At 35.2% G+C, this 26293-nt stretch overlaps 1 protein-coding gene across 50 annotated transcripts in view; it reads left to right on the top strand.

Moving 5' to 3' along the window:
* SK (small conductance calcium-activated potassium channel) overlaps positions 1-26293 on the top strand; it is an 877735-nt gene that overhangs the window by 593328 nt on the left and 258114 nt on the right. For 41 of the 50 annotated variants that reach the window (XM_073973813.1, XM_073973828.1, XM_073973827.1 and 38 more), the window contains one exon: positions 4808-4953. In XM_073973813.1, coding sequence (XP_073829914.1) covers positions 4808-4953 — 146 coding nt within the window. The remainder of the gene's footprint in view (positions 1-4807; positions 4954-26293) is intronic. The other 9 variants (XM_073973810.1, XM_073973808.1, XM_073973803.1 and 6 more) reach the window with 1 other exon arrangement.

Raw genomic sequence — 26293 nt, 5'->3', positions numbered from 1 at the left:
ATCGGTCTGGGATAGGGTTGTTTGGTAGGAATTTCCCGGGATTTCTCGGTATTATGGCAACGGGATTTTCCCGGGAAACAAAATCGTATTTCCGGGAAATCGGGAATGGATGCATAAAAAAGTTATAAGTTAAAAACCTATCTGCCCGTCTCTTTTATACCATTGAAATTGAATCCGATTAAGATTTCACATAATCATTAAACAAAAAAGATTCGGAAACAAGTTAAATAGACAAAGTTTTTTTCCAGAAAAAAATCAATAAAAGCCCCACCAAAAACTTGGACTATACAACGCGAAAGAATATTTTCTATTTTTAAGTTCCAATTCTTAATTAATTTTAAACATAAGAACATTGTTTGCACTTTGACATACGAGAAAGTCGGTTTTAATTTCATTGACGTTTCTATTTATGAAAATACGAGGGTGCATCAAAAATTCTGTTACTTTTGTAACTTCCAACGCAGTCATATGGCATTTAACTCCAAAATATAGGATTTTCGCGGTAAATAAAATATGAAATTTTGATAAATAATTTCATTGTTCGAAACCAATATCTTTCCACCGAGCGATTCCTTTAGCTTTGAATAATGGAAATAGTCACTTTGGGCTGAATGCGGAGATCAAGGTAGATTAGACGCCAATTCGTAACCCTACCCATGCATATTTCATAATGATATTCGTTTTTATTTAATAGAGCGAAATCGCGGCAACAATTTTTCGGAATGGATGTAACTAAAAACCGGTGTTGTATTTCAATCACGTGTATTGCAATCATTCCTAAACATAACATATGTTTAGGTCCTGCAAACAAATTTATTTTTGGATGCAAAAAACATATGTTTGGGTGCAAACAAATTATATGTTTGGATGCAAACAAATTATATGTATGGGTGCAAACAAATACAAACCCAGAAGCCACAAAAAATGAGCGCATGCACCAGTGGGCGCTTACTGAACATAAATTTCAATGAAAAACAGATTGAAATGTATGCTCACTTGCTCTCAGTAATCGCTCTCTGACTATCTCAAACATATACACACATTTATAAATGGCGGTGGTTCATTGAAAGGCATAGAAATATTAATTAAAAAAGCAACAACAGACACATAGACACATATAAAAATCCAAAGAAATACATAACAAGCTGTAAAAATAGAAAAACTGAATAAAATAATTTATAAAAAGTCGCATTTTTAAATAGAACAAATTAGATAGATCCACCGTTGAAGGATTCTCCTTAGTTGTTAAATAAAGCACATTTTCCTCAAAGTTGAAATAATCAGCGGGAAATCGGCGTCTGGAATGAAATGATTATATAATGTAATAAATATGTACATCCATATTTCAAATATATGTACATATGTATGTATGTATGTACATACCCAGCAAAATGTTCGATGCCAAGGATGCCATTCAATCATGGGTGAAAGTGATCTGGCATGTCATCTTTTTAGCATCTTCATCGATGAATTTTATATGAGCGTGGACCCCAAAAGATGCTATTCATTTTTGGATCCAAAGAATGTCATTTACACCAATGCTTTGACATGTCATTTTCACCAATGCACTATAGGTCAAACAGCCCATTTTACTGGCCAAAAGTCAGATTTCGCACTTTGTATTTTCACTTATTTTGTGTTACTTTCTTGTAAGAAACACTTCAAACATAATAAAAATAAATTTTGTTTTTGTATGAGAAATTATACCGTTACATGGCAGGCTGCCAAATATGTATTATCCAAATATCTTTAAAAACTTGTTAACAAAATAGGTTTACTTGTATACGTTCAGGGTGAAACAAAATCACAATATTAGCGTAAGTAACGATTTGGTTAGAAAGTATTCGATATATATTTATCAAAAATGCCCTCATACCATCATTTATGTGCATAAATAGTTATTAAATTGGTGTTAACTTTGAATTTTCGAAGAAAGTAGAACATTTTGAGGTTATGTACGCTCTCGGCAACGTTCGGCAATGAAAGTGAAAATTGAAATTGGTCCATTAACTCGTGCTGAATGCAGACAATTTTGTGTGATTTTGCGTAAATTTGCTCGACAAGAATTATATAACTTATTTTAGGTTACCACATTTTCCATAATATTGATTTTTTTGAAGTCAGGGTTAAACCTCTTACCAAGTAATGTTAGCCAAATTGGAGTCTACAACATTCTGCTGTATTCTAAAGTCAAATTATTTACAAATCTTTTATAAGTATATACAGTTATAGTCAAAATATGTCACATCATACTGTGGGATTTTCAAGGTAATAATTTTAAGGCATATTCACATTAAAACTAAAACGAAACACAACAAAAAAGCTTCTGGACTTATCAGACGTCGATGCCTTCAATTCTGTAGACAAATAACAAAAGTTCCAGTTTTTGTCCCCAAAGGATTAAAGTACCAGTTGTGTATTTGGTTCATAAAGGGTTCATTTTTTGGCCCACGTTGTTCCATTTTTCTCCCTAAATCTAAAAACGCTATATTAACTTAAACCAAATACTTGTTTTAACTTTAAGACTTTTGGCCAATAAAATGGCCCGTTTGACCTATAGTGCAATGCTTTGGCATGTCATTTCCACCAATGCTTTGGCATATAATTTTCACCAACCCTTTGCAATGACATTATCAATACGACGAGAGTTGGTTGTGATTTCGAGTCTCCGACAACATCAAGCATAATGTAAATAAATAATCTTATATATTTAGAAAATGTGTATAAATAAAACACACAAAATTCATCTCTATTGGATCGATGGAATGGGTTCAAATGCTGATGAAAAGATCCGATCTTTCACGACTTCCTTTGCATGGCTTCAAATGCTGATGAAAAGATCGGATCTTTCACGACTTCCTTTGCATGGCTTCAAATGCTGATGAAAAGATCGGGTCTTTCACGACTTCGTTTGAACCAATGCAAAAGATGACATGAAATCACGTCATCGCATGGAACCTCTTCCTTCAAATTTTACTGGGTATGTATGTATATTAGGCCAGGGCGATTTGAAAACCTTTATGGACCCTTCGTGTTTCTGATTCCTGGGATTGAACTGAGCAAAAAAGTCAACTGGACCATATATCTACCGTGAAAATCGAGCCTCCCGATTTTGACTTTATGTTTTTTATTGACGTTTTTTGGATATTTTGGCATATAACAGCCAAACCATTTAGATTTTCGATCCAACACAAATACAAAAATTGTAGCCAAGACAGTAATTAAAAACTCTCTAATGAATCGCGAAAGCATTGAAACGCTTCTTCAGGCAGTTTCGGCCTTGAGAAGGTGCAAACTTTTCGAAAAATGTCGATAAATGACAAAAGTTGACCAGAAAAATATTCAAGTGTTCTGATGCAAAATTATATCGTGTTGGGATCCATGGACAACGACAATGCCTTTAGTTCGTTGGGATCACTTCGTTTTATTTTTTTATAACGGTAAAAGTAGTGAAAATCTGGGTATCTTACAACGGATTTCTAATGATCCTTCTTCCGTTTAAAGGGGTGAATAATATCTTTAGAAGTTATAGTGGTTTAAGTCTGAAAACCCCCTCAAAAAACTATAACTCAATTTCTCATAATTTTTTCTCAATTATAAAATGTATTGGGCTTTTAAAATAATAAAAAGCACCACTTCTTTAAGAAAAAACAAAACTCTAATTTTTTCACTCACTTTACCGTCTTTAGTCAAAGATTGTGTTTAGAAAACTGAAAAAATAACAACATAATTAATACCATTTTGTTCATTTCCTCTTCGCTTGCTACGTTGGTTAACACCAACTAAGCACACCACCAAATTTTCTGAGTCTCCTATTACACCATACACACAGCTCTTTATAATAAAACAGCCCTATTGTTACTCTCTTTGACAAAAATTCTCTCTCCACCCATAAAAATATGTTCAAACATAAAAAATATGTTTGTACCCAAATAAATAAAATTGAGATAAATTACAAAATGTTGCAAATATATACTTGTTTGGACACAAACAAATTATGTTTGGATCCAAACATATATTTGTTTGCAATCAGTCCCAAAACAAATATTTGTTCGGATCCAAACATAATTTGTTTGTGTCCAAACAAGTATATATTTGCAACATTTTGTAATTTATCTCAATTTTATTTAGCATATATTTTTCTGCGTGTATGTGGAAAGATGAAAAATTCAAGAAACATTGACTACCCTCGTGTTTAAAAAAAATTCCCGGGAAATCCGGATCCCCGGTAATGGCTATTTTGTGATTCCCGTTTCCCCTAGTCTGGGAAATATTTAGAAGGATAGAAAAACGAAAAACGAACTAGATTTGTCCAACTCTACTTCATAGCAACCCTCTGGTGAACAAAATCTCACAAAATAGCTTTTGAGTGGATTAGTTGAACTAATTGAATAATTTATGCCTTATTGAGAGAGTTACCACAAATATGGAAATCGTATAATCTGTTGGTTTATAAGTGTTAATATCTCTCAGCTTCTGTTACGAAATATTCTAAAATGTTATGACAAACTTGCTTGCATTCCCTGCTTGTATTGCACAAATGTTTCTTAGCTAATTAGCAATGCACAATGAATACATTCCTAACAACAAAAATATTTTTCAAAAAAACAATATGTTACATGTCGTTTGAATTTCAATATTGGCAAAACACCTTCCAAAAAAGAAAAAAATAGAAGTAGTATTACATGTGCCAACACCAGTAGTCCAATACCCCCAACTTCATAGCATTCTAGTCTAAGATTTTTTTACAAATTCACATAACTAAAATATTTTCTCCCACTTTTTCTTCCTTTCATTTATATTATAGCTCCGCAAACCAGCATCCACTCTCTCAATTCCTGGCTCGATGAAAACACCTTCCATTGCGAATCGGGAACAGATCTCATCAGGATGCAACGAAGAAGCAGCAGAGGCGTTAGTTGGCATAAATACCGACTACCCAAGGTATGAAATGTATGTATAGCCGTTTCCAAAGTCCATGCTAAATGACATTCCTATTTGGTTTTTTTATCAACAATTTTATTTTATATGCATACAAACATATGTAGATGTAAAAACTTGAGTATGGGTAGCTAGTGATAGTTAAGCCATCATCCAATAGCCAGCCAACCATTGAGTTTTACATAAGTGTAGTTTTTTTACCTTCCAACATACCACATACCAAGAACATTCGCATATATCTACATATGTACAATGTACATAAGTATGTACATTGTGTCTGTGCATTATACCTTAAATCGTATTAGTGTAGTTAGTGTAATGCTGCTGATATTGCCTTAGTATCATTCGACCATTAGATTAGTTGTCATAGCAATACAACTAAGTGTTATGAAAAGAACGCTCAATTAACATTCGATTTGTTTTAAATTAACGAAGTGCTTATCGTAAATTCTTTATCTGCTGTTGAAACTTAAAATGGCTAGAAAGGGTTGTTGGCTAGCTTGTTTGGTTTTTTTCGTTTTACCTCTTAATTCCTCAACACAGAAAATCACTTAAGACTAAACATTAAGTGTAATGTGCTGAGAAATTAAGTAAATAGTTTGTAAAATAAAGGGTGAACTGTAATGGCTTCACACATTTTAAATCTCAGGACATTAAAGTCACGCTAAAGGTAGCGAAAATTCAAGTCTATTTATTTTGTAAAAAAATATCTGTCGAATTTGTCGACCGAGAGAAACCCTCAGTCTATGTGAATGTTAAGATGTTCATCCATGGGCTGATCGAATAGAGGCTACATCACCGAAATTCTTTTTCAAAAAATCTCAAGACATTAAAGTCACGCTAAAGGTAGCGAAAATTCAAGTCTATTTATTTTGTAAAAAAATATCTGTCGAATTTGTCGACCGAGAGAAACCCTCAATGTTAAGATGTTCATCCATGGGCTGATCGAATAGAGGCTACATCACCGAAATTCTTTTTCAAATTAGGAGATATTCAAAATGTTGTGGTCTTTTTTAGAAAAGGAATATGGAATTTCAATATATAAGGCTTTTTGGAACTTTTGTGGTATTTACGTTAACTATTGTAGAAGATCCGAACAAATGCGAACGTTTTTCTGATAAATTAAGACTGGATTAAAACGCGAAAGTTTTGAACTCTTTTATAGGATGTACATGCTTTTTATCACCGAGATCATAGTACGACACATTTGCATGGATTTTGCAAATGATAATTTAGTTAATATTATACTGAGTTTCTTTGCCTACGGATTCTTTGGCTACGGATTGAAGAACAGGTATTCTGTGTTCAAGGCATACAAGCTATTTCTTTGCACAAAAAATCCATATTCCGTTTCCCATATTTCCATAAGAAATGTTTCATATTTAAACTTTTATTTAAGGAAATGCAAAATAAGACGCTAATTATAAAAGTTTATACATTTAAAAAAATCTTTATAAAACTTATTAACATTCATAGAATTTTCTATGAAAAAATTTCTTCAACCAGCTGTTGTTCAAATATTTCTCAGTTTTTAGAGGAAATTCATTTTAATATTAATAAGCAAACAAATACATTTCCATTAATTGAGATAAGTTCGCGTTATAGATACAATAGACAAGAGAATAAATTTCATGGTAATATGTTCATTAGGGTTATAACTTTTTTGCAATTTTTGCAAATATCAAAAATACCACCGCATAGCCGTGTAGAGAATGAAAAATATAAATAATATGAAATACCGTGTAATTTTTTCTCTATCGCGAAAAATGTTTCAGCACCAAATGCACGCTTTTCGCAATAACTTATGAATAGTTTTAATCTAATTTAAAATCAATTTCAATTTCAAAATGCATTTAATGCACTTTGGCAATATTTCAATTTTTTGTTTTTCTTTATAAACTCGCGAATTTTATGTTCATATTTATTGCACCTATCGGACAAAAGGATATGTGGTCATTTGCAACGAATTCGCGAAAGTTACAGACAGTTTTTAATGTCTTTGCCTGTGAGAATCGTATTTGTTTTCTACAAATATTTATTCAAACAAAGCAAATTTAAATTTTTAAATGGAAAAAATATCAAAGGGGCTTTAGTAATCACAGTCGGTGCCGAAACTTTTCTCACCGAATCGAACGAAAACACGCGTTTTCTTTATCAGGACAATATTCCGCACATGGTACTGGGGTGGTATTTTTTGATTATAGCCCTAATGTTCATTAATTTTTCATTTCATATTTTTAAACATTGTATGGGAATGCAAATGTGAGTAAAATAGACCGATGTCGGTTATGAATTTCAATTAAATTAAAAGAATTTTTCCACGTACTTTCCACAGGTGAATAATGAAAAACAATATCAGCCAAATGCCCAACTCGAGCACGCTTACAGGAAAATATTATTTTCATGAATTTTCTTATAATCAAATCGGAAAGTTGCTGCCCTATGCCCTCGACGGCCTCATTAGCTGTATTTGAGAAGTGTGGAATCGGTACTGGTCTGTTGACGTAGAATTTAAATTTCTCCAACTTTGATCACCACCTCGAGAGGTAACACGGTCAGGAATTGTTTTCTGTTGAAGAGCTTTTGTTACGTTGCTTCTGTGGCACGTAGCGCCGTCATGTTGAAAGTAAACGAAATTAAAAACAATTAAGCAAAGACTACAGTCGGACGGGGCCGACCATGTGATTCTCTACACCTCTACCCCTGGAAATTAGCTTTCAGCAAATCAAAATTCATTTATGGAACAAATAAACTTATAATATAACAAAATAACTTTGTCGATTCTGCCACCTTATCACATCAAGCTTAAATAATAATATAATACGAGTAATTGTTCCACAAACATCCCATAAGGGACAAAGGAGACTTCTCTCATATCAATGAGTACACCCCGATTCATATTTCCTGAATCGAACGGCGTGCGCTAAGCCACCACTTGTAGAGAAGTTTTACATGACTTAAATACTCAGAAAATGTCGCCAACATTACTAGGGGTATTTTCCCACCGTTTGAAGTTACCTGGCCGGGGAATCGATCAACGGTGGCAAAATACCTCTTAGTAATGTTGACGACATTTTCTGAGTATTTCAGCCATGAAAAACTTCTCTACAAGTGGTGTCTTAGGGCACGTCGTTCGGACTTGGCGGTAAATTGTTGTATGTATAAATCCCAAAATTATACGCCAGGAGGAGGTCAGTGGTGCCCTCACCTTCACCAACATTAATATTTCAAAAAAGTGAAGCGACCCCATGCTGCAATTTATCGCACCTGTTCAACAAAAAGGTAGCAACTCAAACTTTTCTATTTTTCAATAGAGACAAAAACTGTTGGTACATAAATAGTAGTATGAAAAGTAAAATACTGGTATTTTTGACGAAAGAATAGACAAAGAAGATTTTTACAGTGGGTGTGGTAATTTATTTTCGTAATAAAATGTTAAATTTTTTAGTTACTACCCTTCTGTTGAACTGGTGCGATATGTATAAAAAAATTCAATTGGACAATGCTCCACGTAATTCGCAATAATGCACAAATTGGGAATTTCTCTGTCATGATAGAGACAATTATAGCATCTACCAAACTCATTATTGCAATTTGTATCAGTGGAAAGGTCAGTCGTTCTTTTTTCATATGTAGGCTACTTTGGCGGTATATGCCCTCCAGAAATTAAAATATGGACCAAATATAAAATGTATATATTTGTTCATACAAAAGTAATGGTCCATTTCACCCGCTAAATTATATCAGATCATCATCCAAATTTGTAGGCATCTTCCTCGAACTAAAGTCTTACCTCGTGCAAAATTTCGTGACTATTGAGTTATAATTGCGACCTTTAGCGTGTTTATTATTACACTACAACCAAATAATTGGATTTATAAGGCTATAACTCTCTTATTTTATCATGTACACCAACACAATTGGCATCAATAGAAAGGTCAAAAGTTTATTTTCCAAGTATAGCCTATTTACCCGGAATATGTCTTCCAAGAATAAAGATATACGCTGTATTTTACAAATTTTCCCAATTTTCACACAAAAGTTGTGGTCCATTTAACACTCTAAATATTATCTAATCATCATCTCAAATTGTAAGCTTCATCTTCGTCACATACTCTTACCTTGTTTACAATTTCCTACCTACAGAGCCGCTACAAAATTAGATAAAAATTATGTTTTTGGTCCATTTCACCCGCTAAATATTTCACGATCATCACCAATAAAAATAGGGATCTATTCTGGTCTGAACCCGACCTTCATACAAAACTTCGTGACGATCGGTCCATAATTGCGACCTGGAGCGTGTTTACAATTTATAATGGACGGACGGACACACATCTCAAAATCGCTTTATCTCGTCGAGATATGAATATTGGTATACCACATTGGAGGTTTCCGACGAACATTTCGCGGTGTTACATGAATTTTTACCAAAACAAACTTATAATACCCTTTCCACATTCCACGGACAATAATTGTGGTATTTAGAAAATTTTCGTGAAAATGTACCTTTGGCTCCATACAAATTACTATGGAGACAAAGATCGCTAGGTTGACACAAATCTAATATATAAAGTTTTTAGATCAAATGGAAAAAATTGTTAAGTAGGTGCTCCAAAAAACAAATTTTTGTTTTTTTTTTTTTTTTTTTTTGGGTCACTCTAATATATATATGTATATTTTAGGTTTCCGGCGAATATTGCAATTTTATACACCATATTAGGCTGAAGGTAAAAAAATCCACTTTCCTGCCATGTTATTCCTACCTCAATTTTTTCGCGATACCATTCTCGTGTTCTACATTGGCTAAGTTGCCAGCTTTGAGCTGCATTATTCTCTTCAGAAGCAGCACAGCACTACTATTCTTACTATGCGTTTCTCTATATGTCTCTGACAAGTGATTTTAAATTTTAAAGCAACAAAACTGGGACAAATTTAAATTATTTTCAAATTAAAAACGATTTTTTATTGGAATTGCACGGACAAATTTAAATTATTTTCAAATTAAAAACGATTTTTTATTGGAATTGCACGTAGTCTTACATTCCCCAGATTGATTCTCCAGACGAAATGTTGTTGCCTCCCGCTATCAACAAAGCCTCAGGCAAATTCGTGTCAGGTCCCATGGCATCTAAAAATAATGCATCGCCTCTTGTAAGGTCGTAATATCGACCTTCTAATGAACACCTTTCCGTGCGTTAACTGCACCTTCTATATAACGAGTCTGGCTACAGATTCGCAAATAACACTTGACTTTTGGTATTAACAATAGAATAGACATCAAATTTCAAATTAAAAATGCATTCCTAATTTAAAATATATTCTAACCTTACACTTTAACTCTTATTCCTTGGTGATGAGCACTATATAAGAATATTAAAAGATTATTTTCAATTTAGTAAACCACTCTTACACTTACATTGAAATGCTTTCAAAAATCCAAAGGGAGATAGATGTATGTATGGGTGTGCATTTTTATGTCTTATTATCGTTTTACCAGCTTCCTTAAGTAGTTAAAAGCAGTCGGTTTACCGTGGATGCCTAGTTTTACTGGCGACACGGTGCACCTGAACTAACTTTAGATGAAAAGTGCTTACACGAGGGAAGTTATTGCTAATTCTGAAACAAACAACATTGTAGATGAGAAAAATAAAAAAAAAAAAACAAAAAAATCGACGGAGCGCTTTTTAAATAAATCCTGAAAAACTAAAAATGTGAACTTTAACCCCGATTTTTCTTGTTTTTGGATTTGTCTCATCTATAAAAATTGCTGTTTCAGAATCCGCAAAAACTTCCCAGGTGTAAGCGGTTTTCATTTAAAGTTAGTTAAGGCGCACCTCGGCACGGTGCACCGTGATAAACATTGTAGTTTCAGAATTCACAAAAACTCCTCAGGTGTAAGCACCTTTAATTTAAAGTTAGTTCAGGCGAACCGTGTCGGTTATCATCAAACAATTATCATATATGAATTTTAAATAACGTTCGTTGCATGTTATTCCTATATGGAATATGATATGTAAAAATAAATGCATGTGAAAAACATTTGCACACAACCATTTTTTTAATAAAAAATGCATCTTTTAACTTGATGTACGATTATGGTACATGGGGAGCAGCACCACGAGTTACATTTAAAAAGGTAAAAAAATGTCCATTCAAATTAAATCTCAAAAATATTTCTACGGTCATTTATTCAACAAATATCCAACTACCCACACACTGATGTACATTCATACATATTACATCAAATGGTCTGTCAAGTGGGCCCAGTTGTTAGTCACAACATACATACATCCTGGTACATACATACATATGTGGTTAACAGAGGGCATTTGTAACTGACGAATTCAACTGTACAGAGAATTCGTCATGAATACGAGGCAAGAGTAAGTGCAACAGAGTTATATTACATATTCCGGGTTTGGTTATAAATAGTTAATAGGTAGTTGTGTTCTCGGAATACTGTTGGGGTTTGTAACACCATTGTAATAGGTTCTACTACAAATGTTTTAATTTTTTTTTAAATATTTGTTTACCAGAATCCACAGTCTTTTTTGAATATTTTTTACGAATTTATAATTGTGACTTTTCTAAATTGGCCAGTATAACGTTAGTGAAAAGTCGTCAGCAGTCGAAGCATACATACACATTTGTATATAAGGATGTCCCAAAAAAACGAAATTTTTTTTAAATGCCGAATCCCTATTTTTTCCATTTGATCAAAAAACCTTATATGTGAAATTCTTAGGCGATCGGTTAACGTTTACCTGTGCCACCATAGGGATCTTTGTTTCCATAGTAGTTTGTATGGGTTAAAGTTGCATTTTCACGAAAATTCATTGTTGTGGCTAAAAAAATTTAAAATTTTTACCAGTTTATTGTTGTGGCGAAAAAAACGAATCCTTCAATAAATTGTGAAAATTTGATAAGATTTCGGTATAGCTATATAGAGCCCAAAATATCTAAAATCAGACTATCGGACCTATACCGAAATCTGATCCAATTTTCACAATTTTTTGTATAATTTTTTAGCCACTACAAGGAACTGGTAAAAAAAATGATATCGATTGGATAATAAATGCGGATTTTAGAGAATTTTCGTGAAAATTCACCTTTGACCCCATACAAACTACTATGGAAACAAAGGTCCCTCTGGTGGCAAAAGTTAACGTTAACCGATCGCTTAAAAATTTCATCGATTGGATCATAAATGCGGATTTTAGAGAATTTTCGTGAAAATGTACCTTGGCCCCATACAAATTAAAATGGAAACAAAGATGCCTCTGGTGATACGGGTTAACGTTAACCGATCGCCATAAAATTTTATATATAAGGTTTTTGGATCAAATGGAAAAAATTTTAAAGAGTAGGCGTTTTAAAAAAAAAGTTGTCTTTTTTTTGTGCCTCCCTAATGTATATATATATATATATATATATATATATATATATATATATATATATATATAAAGGCGAATTTTGACTAAATCGCTCTACAGACCACATTTATTGTCCAATCGATGATAAATTTTACCAGTTCTTCGTTGTGGCTAAAAAACTAATACAAAAAAAATTTTGAAAATCGGCTCGGATTTTAATATTAGCTATATATAAGGCCCATGGAAACTTATATATTCCGATTGTACTCAAACTTATGGCCTGTTTCACTAAGACGATTCGAATACAAATTCGTTCGACTTACTACCAAACTTCTGTTTTTTGAAAAATATTTGATTCATTGTGTTTTCAATCACATAATTTTTTTCTACAACAATAGGAGTTTGATAGCAATTCGACCGAATTTGAATTCGAATCGTCTTAGAGAAACAGGCCATTAGGCAATCTTAAAATCTTACAAAACTAAACACTTTAGGGAGGAGGGAGAGTGAGTGCACCCCAATTTTTTTTTATAGCCGATACGGGACTTTTGGAGAAGTTTCACATGACTGAAATGTTCATATATTGTTGCTAACATTTCGCTGAAGTGTATTTTACCACTGTTGACAATGTGATATTGTCTGCCCCGTGAATCGAAACCGAGCATACAGAATGCAAGGCGAGTAATTGAACACAAGCTTTAGAATCACTTACATATGTGTATGACATTACACAGGCTCATCAAACTCACTTAACATAGGGAGTTAAATCTTCACGTTGTCATTGGAGAGGATAAATCTCAGTGGAAAGTTGGTCTTTTATACCCTCCAGCATATATTGGAGGGTATAATTATATTTTTCATTCGGTTTATAACACATTGACATTTTCGTCGGAGACCCTTTAAATATGTACAATTAGGCCGGGGCGATTTGTATGGAAGGAAAATCAACTTATAGGACACTTACGTTTCTCATTACTGAAATTGTACTGAGCAAAAAAGTCCAATAGATAATATGTCTACGGTGAAAATCGAAATTTGTAATTATTTCTTTTTTTCATTTCTTAATTCAACTGAAAATATTCAAATTACAAATGAAAAAAATCAAATTACAAATGGAAATGGAATTCGAATTTCAATTGGAATTCTCCAACTGTACATGAAATAATTCAAAATTCAATTTAAACTGAAATATTTCGAATTACATGTGAAAATGGTGTACACCTTTTCAGATTAAATTCGAATCATTTTATTTGTAATTCGAGAATTCCATTTGTAATTCGAAACATTCCAATTGTAATCCAAATTTAACCACTTATAATTCGAATTATTCCATTTGTAATTCGAATTATTCCATGTTAAATTTGAATTATTCTACATGTAATTCGATTTATTTCATTTGTAATTCGATTTATTCTATTTGTAATTCGAAATGCTTTATTTGTAATTCGGAAAATAAATATGAAACCAATGCAACCCAAAATGTTCTAATTTTTTTGTTTCGAATTTCAACTGGAATAATTCGAATTACAAATGAAATAAATCGAATTACAAATGGAACAATTTAAAATATAAGTATAATAACTCGAATTAAAAATGAAATAATTCGAATTAAAAATAGAATAATTCGAATTTCAAATGGAATAATACAAATTACAAATGGAATAATTCGAATTATTAAGGGAACAGTTTGAATTACAAATTAAATTCTCGAATAACAATTAAATTGTTTCGAACTACGTCTGAAAAAAAGGTGTAATTAAGGCAGAGATTCGTACTTTGCTGCAGAAGGGGCTATATTGGTCCATTTCTTGATAAAGCCCGCAAAGAGCGGTACCTCCCGACTTTCGGTATTTTATTGCCACACCGAAATGGCTTAAATTTCGTGTTTAGTCTTCGTTGGGAGCTCTGTGCTTTCCTCCTGAAATTTGTTGCTATGGGTATACATTTTGATATAGCCGCCATATAACGGTACCTCCCGATCTTCGATATTTTAAGGTTTTAGCCTCATTATCGCACCGAAATGCTTGAAATTTCATATTTAATTTTCGTTGGTAGCATTTACCTTTCACCCAGAATTTTGTTGCAGTGGGTCCAAGTTTTGATATAGCCTCCATAGAAACGTACCTTCCGATTTTCTGTATTTCCATGGTTTAGCCTCATTATCGCACAGAAATGACTAAAAATTCGTATTTAAACTTCGTATGGTATGTTTGTTTTATACATACCTACATATAATTGTCGGTATAGATCGACGATTTAATATGGCCTAAATGCAAGGATACCGCCATTTTTTTTGTATTTCGTGGGTTCTTTCTCACATTTTCGCACCGAAATTTGGGTACAACATTTTCTTCGGAAAATTGTTAATACAAGGCAATGTTTTGTTTGAGACACCGTGGCTGAGGAACATAGTACTTTCATAAATTATTTTGCTTCAATTCAAGACGTGATAAAGGGTATAAAAAGTTCGGCCCTGACGAATTTAACCCATTTTTTATGATTTAACACTGATCGCACTATCACTGGTTACTTCGGGCAATGCTAATTGGATTTATCTGTTCCAGTGGGTCCCCAAACATTGAGAGCTTTTAGACCTGCAGATAGTTCTTCAAAATCTTCAGCACAGAACAATTGATCAATGATCCGCCCGTGAGTATGAAGCGAATGAACAGGTTTAACGCTACCTGTTCCTCGTTTCAGACATCAGAATAAACACAAGAAGAGATAGAATGGCCTAGAACGAGAGTTTCAGTGTGCATTGCAGATATTTGGGAATTGCTTAAATTTTACAGCTCACTCCTCTCAGTGAATTGACGGAAGTGGGGTGAAAGTGAAACATTATGTCGTCTCTCCTGCCCGTTGTTTCCTTAATCTCGGTTTTACCAATGGTGAAGGATGCTTTCAATTGAGCATAATTACTCATCCAATAATTACTGCCAATTTAGTCTACCCATGGAGCTCTTTTTCCATGAAAACGTGATCCAGCACATGATGCTGAACTTGAGTGTGGGGTGACCTTGCTATTTAAACCTGCTTGACAGGCTAGTTGATCTAGGGGTTCTCTCTTATAACGTTGGACCTCTCTTTCTAGATCATGAAGATCCCTCCTGATATTCCTGTATGGAGGGGGTCCTATTCAGCGTATATTGGTTACGATGGCTCTCACCACTACACCCGACCAAGTACTGCAACGGCATTCTGACTGGTTTGAATATTTTATATTCGCGGACCACACTGGCGCTGCATAACTTACCACAGTCGAACCTAACGCGTTATATGTGGTCAACAAGGCTTCTTTCTCTGCATCCCAAGTACTTCCGACTATGGATTTGAGGACCTTGTTGCTACATCTCAGCTTGTTGCCGATGGCTGTGGCATGCGCGAACAACCTGAACATGCTATCGACTGTGACTCCTAGAATCTTGGGATAGTTGGTGGTCCGAATTCTGCTACCATCGACCATGACATTCAACTCAGTGCTCACCTCTGAAATCCATTCAGTAGAATCTCGATAACTCGTAATCCAAGGGACCGGCCATTTTATACGAATTGTCGAGGTTTTCGATTTAGCGAAGTTAAAATGCGAAGGAAATGACTTCAAGGTACCGACAGCTTATACGAATTATCGCGATTCTACTGTATTTGCATATCCCTTGCGAGGAAAAAATGATAATATCAGTCAAATAGAAATTAAGCCTTTCACACATGCCATCCGGGAAGGTAACTGACACCAAGATCGTACAATCATCCACATACATTACGATAGCAATTCCGTTCGCAAGGGGTGTAATACAGGAAAGGTGGAGGTTAAACATATCCGGTGATATCACCCTAACTTGGGGAACTCCATGTTTACTCTACTTGGTATTCTTGTTCCTGAATTCCACGTAGACTGACGTCCACACGTATAATTGTTTGACCTTTTCCATCCTCCAATTTAAACGCAGCCAACCTTATTTTTATAAATTCATTCTTAAGGGCCACGGTCTGATGTTTAAAGCTTTCGAGGTGTTTGCAGTCGCATTGCATGCTCCACTTCTCCACATAAAGCGTGCTTACCTTGTATTCATTCACCCGTGCAGCTTCCTTGTAGATAGCCTTGTAGATTCCTGACTGATATGAGGTTGGGATTTCAATGCCTTCAGCAGAAAGCCGATGGCACACCATTGCTGCTTTGTGGGGCAAGAAGTTTGAGCAGCTTCTAACGATAGTCTTGTGGATTCCTGACTGACATGTATTTTGGATTTCAATGCCCTCAGCGGAAAGCTGCTGGCACACCATTGCTGTCATCAAATCGTATTGCATTGCCTCTTGGTTTATGCTTCTTTCTGCTCTGTTATGCTTTATTGTCATCCTACCAACGCTTATCTGAACTGATATCAGTTTTACTTTCAGAACAATCAGGTATCGCTGAGCTGATACGCATTGCCCTTTTTTCGCTTGGATGGGTGGATTGTATTGGCACCCGCAAGTTCGAAACTCAAGTAACGACTGCGGTCATGGTTCTCACTATGCAGTAATCCTTTGAAAATAATTAGAAGTGTTAATCTCCCATAACTTGCTTTCCACTTGTCTTTAGCGATTTTTTTCTAATTGTCTTCTGTTCTGACCTAATTACATTATGTTTTTTCTTCCCATGCCATTGCCCATTTAATATTTACTCTCACTAAAATATTAAATTAATTAGCAAATTATCATTTCCACACCTCTTTACTCTCATGCGTGTGCTTTCTTTGCCATTCATCTCGGGAGAAAACTTGTTCGCCTCATTTGGAAAATAAATGATTTATTACTTAATAGTTATGAAATTTCAACACGTCCTACCGCAGGCGCTCAGCCTACTTGTCATCACAATCTAACCAGTCTTACCGATAATTATAACCATCTGTTCGGTTTACACAAAAGTCAACTCCTCGATATAAACTTTCATTCAACTTATACAAGGATTTGGAGACCACACCTCGTACAAGGCAGCAGAATATTTTCCTGGAAAACGTGCCAAACTCTCCAAAGAGTTCACTGCCTACAGTTGCCCTTTCCCCACCACAAAAATACGTTACATTTTGAACTCCGTGTATCAACAGGGTACAAATGGGGGGCGGGAGGTGAAAACAACCGCATTTCAAATTACCAACCCACCGAAAAATCATAGAAGTGAAAACGTGTGGAAGTGAAAAGCCACATACATTTTCGCATGTTTTCATGCATGCACGATGGCGGCTGCTGATGCTTGGTGGTAGGCTACCATACCACGAAAAAACGTCAAAACATTTTGTGCCAACATGTGTACGAGTACATGCATCCAACAAATGGACGGAAAGGAAGGAGCAAACCGACCGACCACCAGTGTTTAGATAAATGGGTGGACAGAAAGTTAGTTGGAGCAAATATAAAATGAAAGTATGAACTAACAACACACATTATCTGTACGGGTGTGTGTGTATGTGAGCATGATATGTGGCTGAAATATTGTACACCATCATCAGCATTACCGTAAGGCAGAATAGGTGATTTAGAATGTTGGTTGTATGTACATGCATATATACATATTTGAAACTACGGATCTCTGATACTTCTTTTGCCAAGTGAACGCGTAATGACATTCAACAATATCAGCAACAAAATAACAACAACACAAATACCTTCAACAGAAACAAACAATTTATGTACGGAAGTACCGCAACGCCAAATCCTGATAATTTTTTCATCATCACCATTGTCGTCGTCAAAGTTATTTAAGTGAGTTTCATAGCATATTTTGCTTGAGGAAAGGAATACAGTGACTTAGGATTGTCAGAAATAGTTTATAAATTTTTTTCACCACAGGATAGATGGTTGAGGTCACACATTAACACAGATTCGACAAAGTTTAAAGTGTTGCAACCCAACCAATTTTATAGTGCCTAAAATTGGAGTACGCCTATCCCAGTTATCTCTAAAATGACAGAGTTTAGCATTTTTGCAGGTCACTCTTCTATCCTAAGGCACTTGGGGAGCTACCACTAATATACACTTTAGTCGTTTATATTAGGTGGTAGATAGAATTTTTTCCGTAATGAAAACAAGATTTATTTTACCGTAGTTTGAATTCACTGTTCTGTTTCCTTATTTGTGAACGCGACACAAAGTGATTACGATATAATTATCGGGTATGCGTTCCTGTTTATTTGACGCCTCTGGTCCCATACAGGTCAGCTGCTAACCCACCGCACATATATATGTTCCCAATATACATATATGAGACTTCTCTCATATAAATGTGTGCACGACGATTCATTACACTGAGGGGTATTTTGCCACTGTTGGAAAGTATGATGTTTTTACCCGGCCTGTGAATCGAACCGCAGACCTTATGAGTCCAAGGCGGACGTGCTTACCATTGCACCACGGTAGCAACCAACCAAATTTTTAACGAAGGTCTTTCTGGACCCCATTACTTACTTACTCAGTTTGAACTCTACAAAACATTTGTCCTATAAACCGAATTTAGAAGAGATTTCGATTCCACTCTATTTGTTACTCAACATTTCCAATTTGGAACATCGTGTTTTTCGAATACTAGCCTTCCAGTGCTGCGTGTTTCGCAATGTGGGCTCATCATTGCTCATTCTTATGACTTATAGCTCATTCTACGTTTAACTAGGCTGACGTCGTTGTATAGCCGATACAGTTTGTGGTTCATGTGATATCTTTAAATTTTTTTTTTTAACACACCAACACACAAGGACTGCAAGTACCAAGGCTTCGGAACTTAAGCCAAAGAAGTAGAAGACCCCTTGATGTTTTCTATTCACATAAGGCCTTCTACAGACAGCGTACTTCTCACTATAGGAGTCCTTTAAAATCATAAGAGGCCTTCTACTGCCATAAGAACTCGTGGAATATTCTATAGATGGAATATCTTTTGAGATCTTCTACGTACAGAAGACGTCTTGAGGTCTTCTATAGACAGAAGACCCCTTGAGACCTTCTATAGACAGAAGACCTCTTAAGGTTTGTTATAGACAAAAGACCCTTTGATCTTTTCTATACACTTAAGGCCTTCTACAGACAGGGTACTTCTTGAGGCCTTCTATAGGTATACGACCTCTTGGAGTCTTCTAAAATCATAAAAGGTCTTATATTGCCATAAGAACTCGGGAGATATTCTATAAACATAATACTTCTTGAGATCTTCTATAGACAGAAGACCTATTGAGTTCTTCTATAGACAGACGACCTTTTGAGGTCTTCTATAGGCACAAGACCTCTTGAGGTTTGCTATTGTCAGAAGACCGCTTGATGTTTCATACACCTAAGGCCTCTACAGACAGAGTACTCTTTAGGTCTTCTATAGGTATAAGACCACTTGAAGCCTTCTAAAAGCATAAGAGGTCTTATATTGCGGTAAAAACTCGTGAAATATTCTATTTACAGAAGACCTCGTGTAAATAGATAGGATAGCCCTGTATGCCGCATTATTCTCTACGGTAACAGCAGGAAACTTCTGGTCATACCATGGGTTCCTTGGTGGAGGTCTCTCTCTCTCTGGTATCCATTATGGATTTTGCTGCTGTTTGCATGTTTGGACAATGACTTGTGACTGTGTTGTTATGTTGTCGGAACATGTGTGTGTTAATATAATATATTAATATCATGCATATGGAACACTATACACTAATTGGATAACACGTTTATATACTTTTAAGCATGTTAGCATTTTGTCCCACTGTAAAGTAATCAAGCGATAGCGTCTAGAACTCCGACAATCACCTACGCCATGTATGTAATTCTAGTTCATAGTTATCTTTGCCGAAGCAAATTCCATTACGCATTGTTTTTCTCACCATTTGTTCGCTCTTTTCACTTTATGCAGTCGTCGTTCCCATCACATTGCATCGTATGTATTTATGTAACTTTGTAACAACTATGTGTAGCTAGAAAACTTTTACCATACATAACTCGTTGTAGTTGCTGTAGTACTCCTCCTGTGGGAAAAAATCATAAAGTAGATTTTAAACAAGTCAACAAGCTGCTTGTCATAGTTCTCAGTTGATGTCATTTATTCAGATCAACAAAAAAAACGTTAGCATGGATACTTTGGGCCATCTACTACCATGTACGACTGCACCAGGAAAATTAGTTAGACGACATCGCGGACGATGATATAAATTTTCGTTCATTGTTATAAATTTGTGAAGAGAAAATAATGGTGTGGAATTTGAGAAGAAGAGAAGAAAAAAACTTTTTTTAAACCTCGTAACTACTTAGGCATTGTTTTAAGTTCGAAAGAGAGAGAGAGAGAGAGAGAGAGAGAAGTCGTGTGAATGTAGTTAATTAAATAAATGTCAAACAGGTAATAGTGTAAATTTTTTTATCAAATCAGCTTAGTCAATAGGGACCAAAATCGTCTTTGGTACTGCTGTATATCGAATGGTTGTTTAAAAAAATCGTTAATCATCCTTTTATGGTCCCAACAAGTGTATGCTATGATTTAACGCTATGGAGTCCCAATATCTGTATGATTTTAAAATATTGCAGACGTTTTAAACTTTCACAACATGATTGTTTTATAGAATTGATTGTATTATAGAAGCACCCTTTCTTTTAGAATGGGTCTGTAGAAGCACCCTTTCTTTCATAAAGGATCTTTAGAAGCACCCTTTCTTCCAGAAAGGGTCTATAGAAGCATCCATTCTTTCAGAAAGGGTCTATAGAAGCACCCTTTCTTACCGAAAGGGTCTATAGAAGCACCGTTTCTTTCAGAAAGGGTCTATAGAAGCACCGTTTCTTTCAGAAAGGGTGTATAGAAGCACTCTTTGTTCCAGAAAGTGTCTATAGAAGCACCCTTTGTTTCAGGAAGGGTCTATAGAAGCAACCTTTGTTTCAGAAAGGGTCTACAGAAGCACTCTTTCTTTCAGAAAGGGTCTATAGAAATACCCCTTCTTTGAGAAAGGGTCTATAGAAGCACCCCTTCTTTCAAAAAGTTTCTATAGAAGCACCCTTTCTTTCAGAAAGGGTCTATAGAAGCACTCTTTGTTTCAGTAAGGGTCTATAGCAGCACCCTGTGTTTCAAAAAGGGTCTATAGAAGCACCTTATCATTTAGAAAGGTTCTATAGAACCACCTTTTCTTTCGGAAAGTTTCTACAGAAGCAACCTTTCTTTCAGAAAGGGTCTATGGAAGCCCCACTTCTTTCAGAAAGGGTGTATAGAAGCACCCTTTATTTCAGAAAGGGTCTATAAAATCACCCATTCTTTTAGAAAGGGTCTATAGAAGCAACCTGTCTTTTAGAATGGATCTATAGAACCACCTTCTCTTTCAGAAAGGGTCTATAGAAACACCCCTTCTTTGAGAAAGGTTCTAGGGAAACACCCTTTCTTTCAGAAATGGTTTAAAGGAGCACTCTTTTTTCAGAAAGTTTCATCATATCTTTCAGAAAGGGTCTATAGAAGCACCCTATCATTTAGAAAGGGTCTATGGAACCACCTTTTCTTTCGGAAAGTTTCTACAGAAGCAACCCTTCTTTCAGAAAGGGTCTATAAAACAACCCTTTCTTTCAGAAAGGTTCAATGGAAGCACCCTTTTTTCAGAAAGTTTCACCATATCTTTCAGAAAGGGTCTATAGAAGCACCCTATCATTTAGAAAGGGTCTATAGAACCACCTTTTCTTTCGGAAAGTTTCTACAGAAGCAACCTTTCTTTCAGAAAGGGTCTATGGAAGCCCCACTTCTTTCAGAAAGGGTGTATAGAAGCACCCTTTATTTCAGAAAGGGTCTATAAAATCACCTATTCTTTTAGAAAGGATCTATAGAAACACCCCTTCTTTGAGAAAGGTTCTATAGAAACACCCCATTCTTTCAGAAATGGTTTAAAGGAGCACTCTTTCTTCAGATAGTGGTTGTTTTAAAGATCAATTTGGGCCCCATTTAACAGATTTATCACAAAATTTTCAGCAAAATAATTTTAAAAATGCAATATTTTTTTAGGAGTGTAAAGCCCTAAAAACATACAACATTTGAGTAAATGTCATGTCTGATAAAAGAATAAAATAACAAGGGCAACGTAGTTCGAATTTTTCTTTATTCTTTTATCAGAAATGACGTCCAACTTTACTAAAACGTTGGATGTATTTAAAAATCTTGAATTTTTAAAATTGTTTTGCAGAAATTTTTGTGATAAATCTGTAAAATGTCGACCAACGTAAAACTTGTAAGATAAAAAGTTTCATATTGCTCTTCTTTATGTCCTTTCAAACGCGTAACTCTCTACTTCAATAAAGATCTGAAGATATATCAATCCCTAGAACTTCGAAGACTTAACATTTCTATATTATTCTGCCAAGGATTTTATTGCCACATCACGCAAATAAAATGTCTTGTCTACCAAATTGACTGTCATCCTTCTTCAATGAATGTTGTATAACTTTTCCCATAAATTATAAGCTCTCGGTTTTATAACTAAAACCACAAAAAATAACCCAACGACAACAACAAAAAAAGAAAAAAGCGAAACAAACAAAATAGTATAAGAGCTGTAACAAACGGCTAATGTTATCAAATAAAATCGAAACGAACGAAATGTACAACGACGAAAAGTATGAAGAATTCGTTTGGGGCACGACAAGAACAAAGAACAATGCTTAACAGCAATGGCAGAAAATTCAATGACGTAAATAAATCCCATAAAGATTACAACTGAAATAACAAAACGTAACAAAACTCCTCCTTTCACATCTGTCTCTCTCCCTCTCTATCTCAGCATGTGAAAATAAAAGTGGCAAACATTAACGAGACCTGTCAAATCCGTTTCGCGTGTGGGATAGTCATGACTTCGTCATTGATTATATCTTTTAAATGAAAAGTTTTGTGAAATGTTTCGTAGTAAAAAAAGGGTTATTGAATTAGGTGGATGAAAACGGAGAGAAATTGTTGTGTGGTGTGTTTCAAATGTGACTTAATTCACTAAAGTTTGATTTCAGAAACTGGGGAAATCTAAACAGGAAAGTTACTGTCACATTTGAGTATGATAACAGAATCTGTAGTCACAAAGAGTGCCGATTTATGGGTCATACTATTAGGTCATTTCCAACATCCACGAGTCTACTCTACGATATCGCCGTTTCCTGTCACTTTAACAGATGGGTGCTAGCGCTCTTAAAGTTCGGCTCATAATTAAGGGATGTTAAAAAGATAAAAAAGATCAAAGACAGTCTTCTATGTATAGCCTACACCATACTGTGGTAAGGGGTATTATGTCTTTGTGCATTTGTATGTAACATGCAAAAGTTCCTTTTGGGGATATACATAGAATCATTTTCTGAGTTGATTTATGCATGTCCGTCCGTCCGTTCGCAACGTACAGGTCGAATTTATTGTCCGATTTAACTGAAAATTGGAGAATATCATTTTTTTAGCCATATTGGTGAAAATCGGTTCAGATTTGGATATAGCTCCCATATATATTTTCGGCCGATTTCACGTATTTGCTGCACCACACACGCTATATACGTCCGATTTGACGAAATCGGTTCAGATTTGGATATAGCTCTCATATATATTTTTCAGCCGATTTCACGTATTTGCTGCACCAAATTTGATGAAATTTGGAATGTTTATCGGGCCATATTATATCGAAATCAGTTTAGATTTATATATATCTTTCATATATATTTTACATATTCACAGTGTTGTAGGGTATCATATAGTCGGACCCTCCCGACTTTGATCCTTTCCTTACTACTTTAATAATGCAGATTACGTAAAGATTCTTTTAATTTTAAATGCGGATCTTGTTCAGTTAACGTAATCCTGCAACATATTAAGATATTCACATGGAGACTCAACTTAGGCATGGCTTAAACATTTGACAGTTTAGACTTGAAACGTCTACAAGCTTTAAAAGGTTGGTGGATCAGAATATATTTTATTGTGACGGAAAATATACAAATTCTTTTGTAGTTTAAATATCATATTCTCTCTTTTTTGTTTGCCGTGTGCTCGCCTACTCAGACCCGTCTACTAACTGAGGCGCAATCCCTATCAATTTATCGACTCCTCTTTAATACAATGGATTTTAATTGGCTCGAAATCCATCGTATCAACTTTTGTTAATGAAAATGTGTTTATTTCTTAAAGTAGTCTTATCTTGAGTCTAGGCATGAGTGCCGATCAGGCTGTCACTAGTTTATTAATGGTAGTTTACAATGGTATCAGACAATATCACAAGTAGAATCATCAATGGGAAAGTCCCTGAGATATATACGGCAACCACAGAAAACACTAAATAAAGGACCAAGGACTAATCGCGCAAATAGGCATACCATTGCCACAATAGTGAAGTACTTTTGAACAAGTAAACAGAACCATGGAAATCCTCATCAATGGAGGTACTAAATCAATACCAAAACTATAAGATATGGGTACTGGAAAATTTAATGTTGTCATGAAGAAATTAGCACCAACAAACGAAATGGAAAATATTGTAAATATGTACATTGTTTCAGGAAACCCATAACCACTCCCACAAAGTTTAAAATAAATAGAGCTGAAGCATGAGCAGACATACGATTGAGCATGTGCAACGGTTGTTTGTTAGAAGGAAGCTTTCCATCTTCGTGGAAAGAGTAACACCTGGTTCTTATTAGTAAACGGAGATTCAACTGCGACATCGTCGTATGCTTAAGACAGGAGAAAAGCTTTACGAAAGACTCATAAAATCAAGAGAAGAATATGTCATACTCTTGATACGTAGCGTCTCTAAGAGACAGCACGGTTTCAGACCTGGATAATATTTCTTCCACCAGCATACAATCGATATGAACAACTGTCTGTAAAAAAAGTATGTTCTCTTTGGATCCCGCACAATATGACAATCGCACCAAATCGGATCGTGTCGATGTGTGCACATAAATTTTGAAAAAATGCGATCGCGGTGCTTCCAAAGACGTTTATACTTTGTCACAGGTTACGAATCATTGATCTAAAAGTATGAGCATGAGCCCGAAATAAAACAGCAACAGAATGTTTCTTCGGCAAAATTGATGCTGTGGCGACTTTTCTACTTGAGCAAGGCAGAACAGTCAATTTGTTTGCCTAAAGTCTTCGGAGAAATTCGTAAAAACGAACAAGAAATGACGAATCATTGTGCACCACGACAATGCGAGCTCTCACACATCGGTTCAAACCAATGCCTTATTGTCCGATCATCCATACAGCCCTAACGTGATACCAAGTTACATCTTTTTATTCCCGCACATCAAAAAAAAAATGCGTGATCAACATTTTCATCGCCAGAAGATGCTGTTGAACCTTTCAACAATCTTGTTTTTGAGGTGTCTCAATCGAAGTGCTTCGACTAATGGTATGAGCGCATGCAAGAGAGTATCAACCATGCTGGAGAATACTTTGAAAAACAATAAAATCAATTTTGACGATAAATATTTTCTTTTTTTAAGTATTTGCCTTTTTAGGGGCGAAGGCCATTATTTGTGAGATTTTTAATTAATTTAATTAATCGAGCTTTATGACCTAAGGAGATTACATTGAAAAATTGATATCTGGCGAAGTCCTACATACACATCAACCGCTATGCGACGGTTCGTTTCGTTAGCTGGTTAGGCTAACATCCTCTTACTTACTTAGCTGGCCCATTACAGAACATTTATTCTATAGGCCGAACTAAGAAAAGATCTCCAATTCTCTCTATTTGTTGCTTCGCTTTCTGGAATACCGCGCCTTTTCATCTCATCATCCACTTGTTTGCGCCATCTATTCCTTGGCCTGCCAATTCTGCGTGCACCGCCAAGTGGTCCGTGTTTATACACCTTTTTAGCGGGGTCATCATAGCTCATTCTTATGATATGGCCTAGCCAACGCAATCGCTGCATCTCGATACGTTTAACAATATTGATGTCGTTGTACAGCAGATACAGCTCGTGGTTCATGCGACGTCGATATTCAAAGTAGCATCTGTTGGCCAATACAATTCTTCTTTTTA

The sequence above is a fragment of the Musca autumnalis genome, unplaced genomic scaffold, assembly GCF_047663935.1.
Source record: "Musca autumnalis isolate F117 unplaced genomic scaffold, ASM4766393v1 scaffold_3, whole genome shotgun sequence".
NCBI lineage: Eukaryota > Metazoa > Arthropoda > Insecta > Diptera > Muscidae > Musca > Musca autumnalis.
This window is presented reverse-complemented; position numbering and strand designations above follow the sequence as displayed.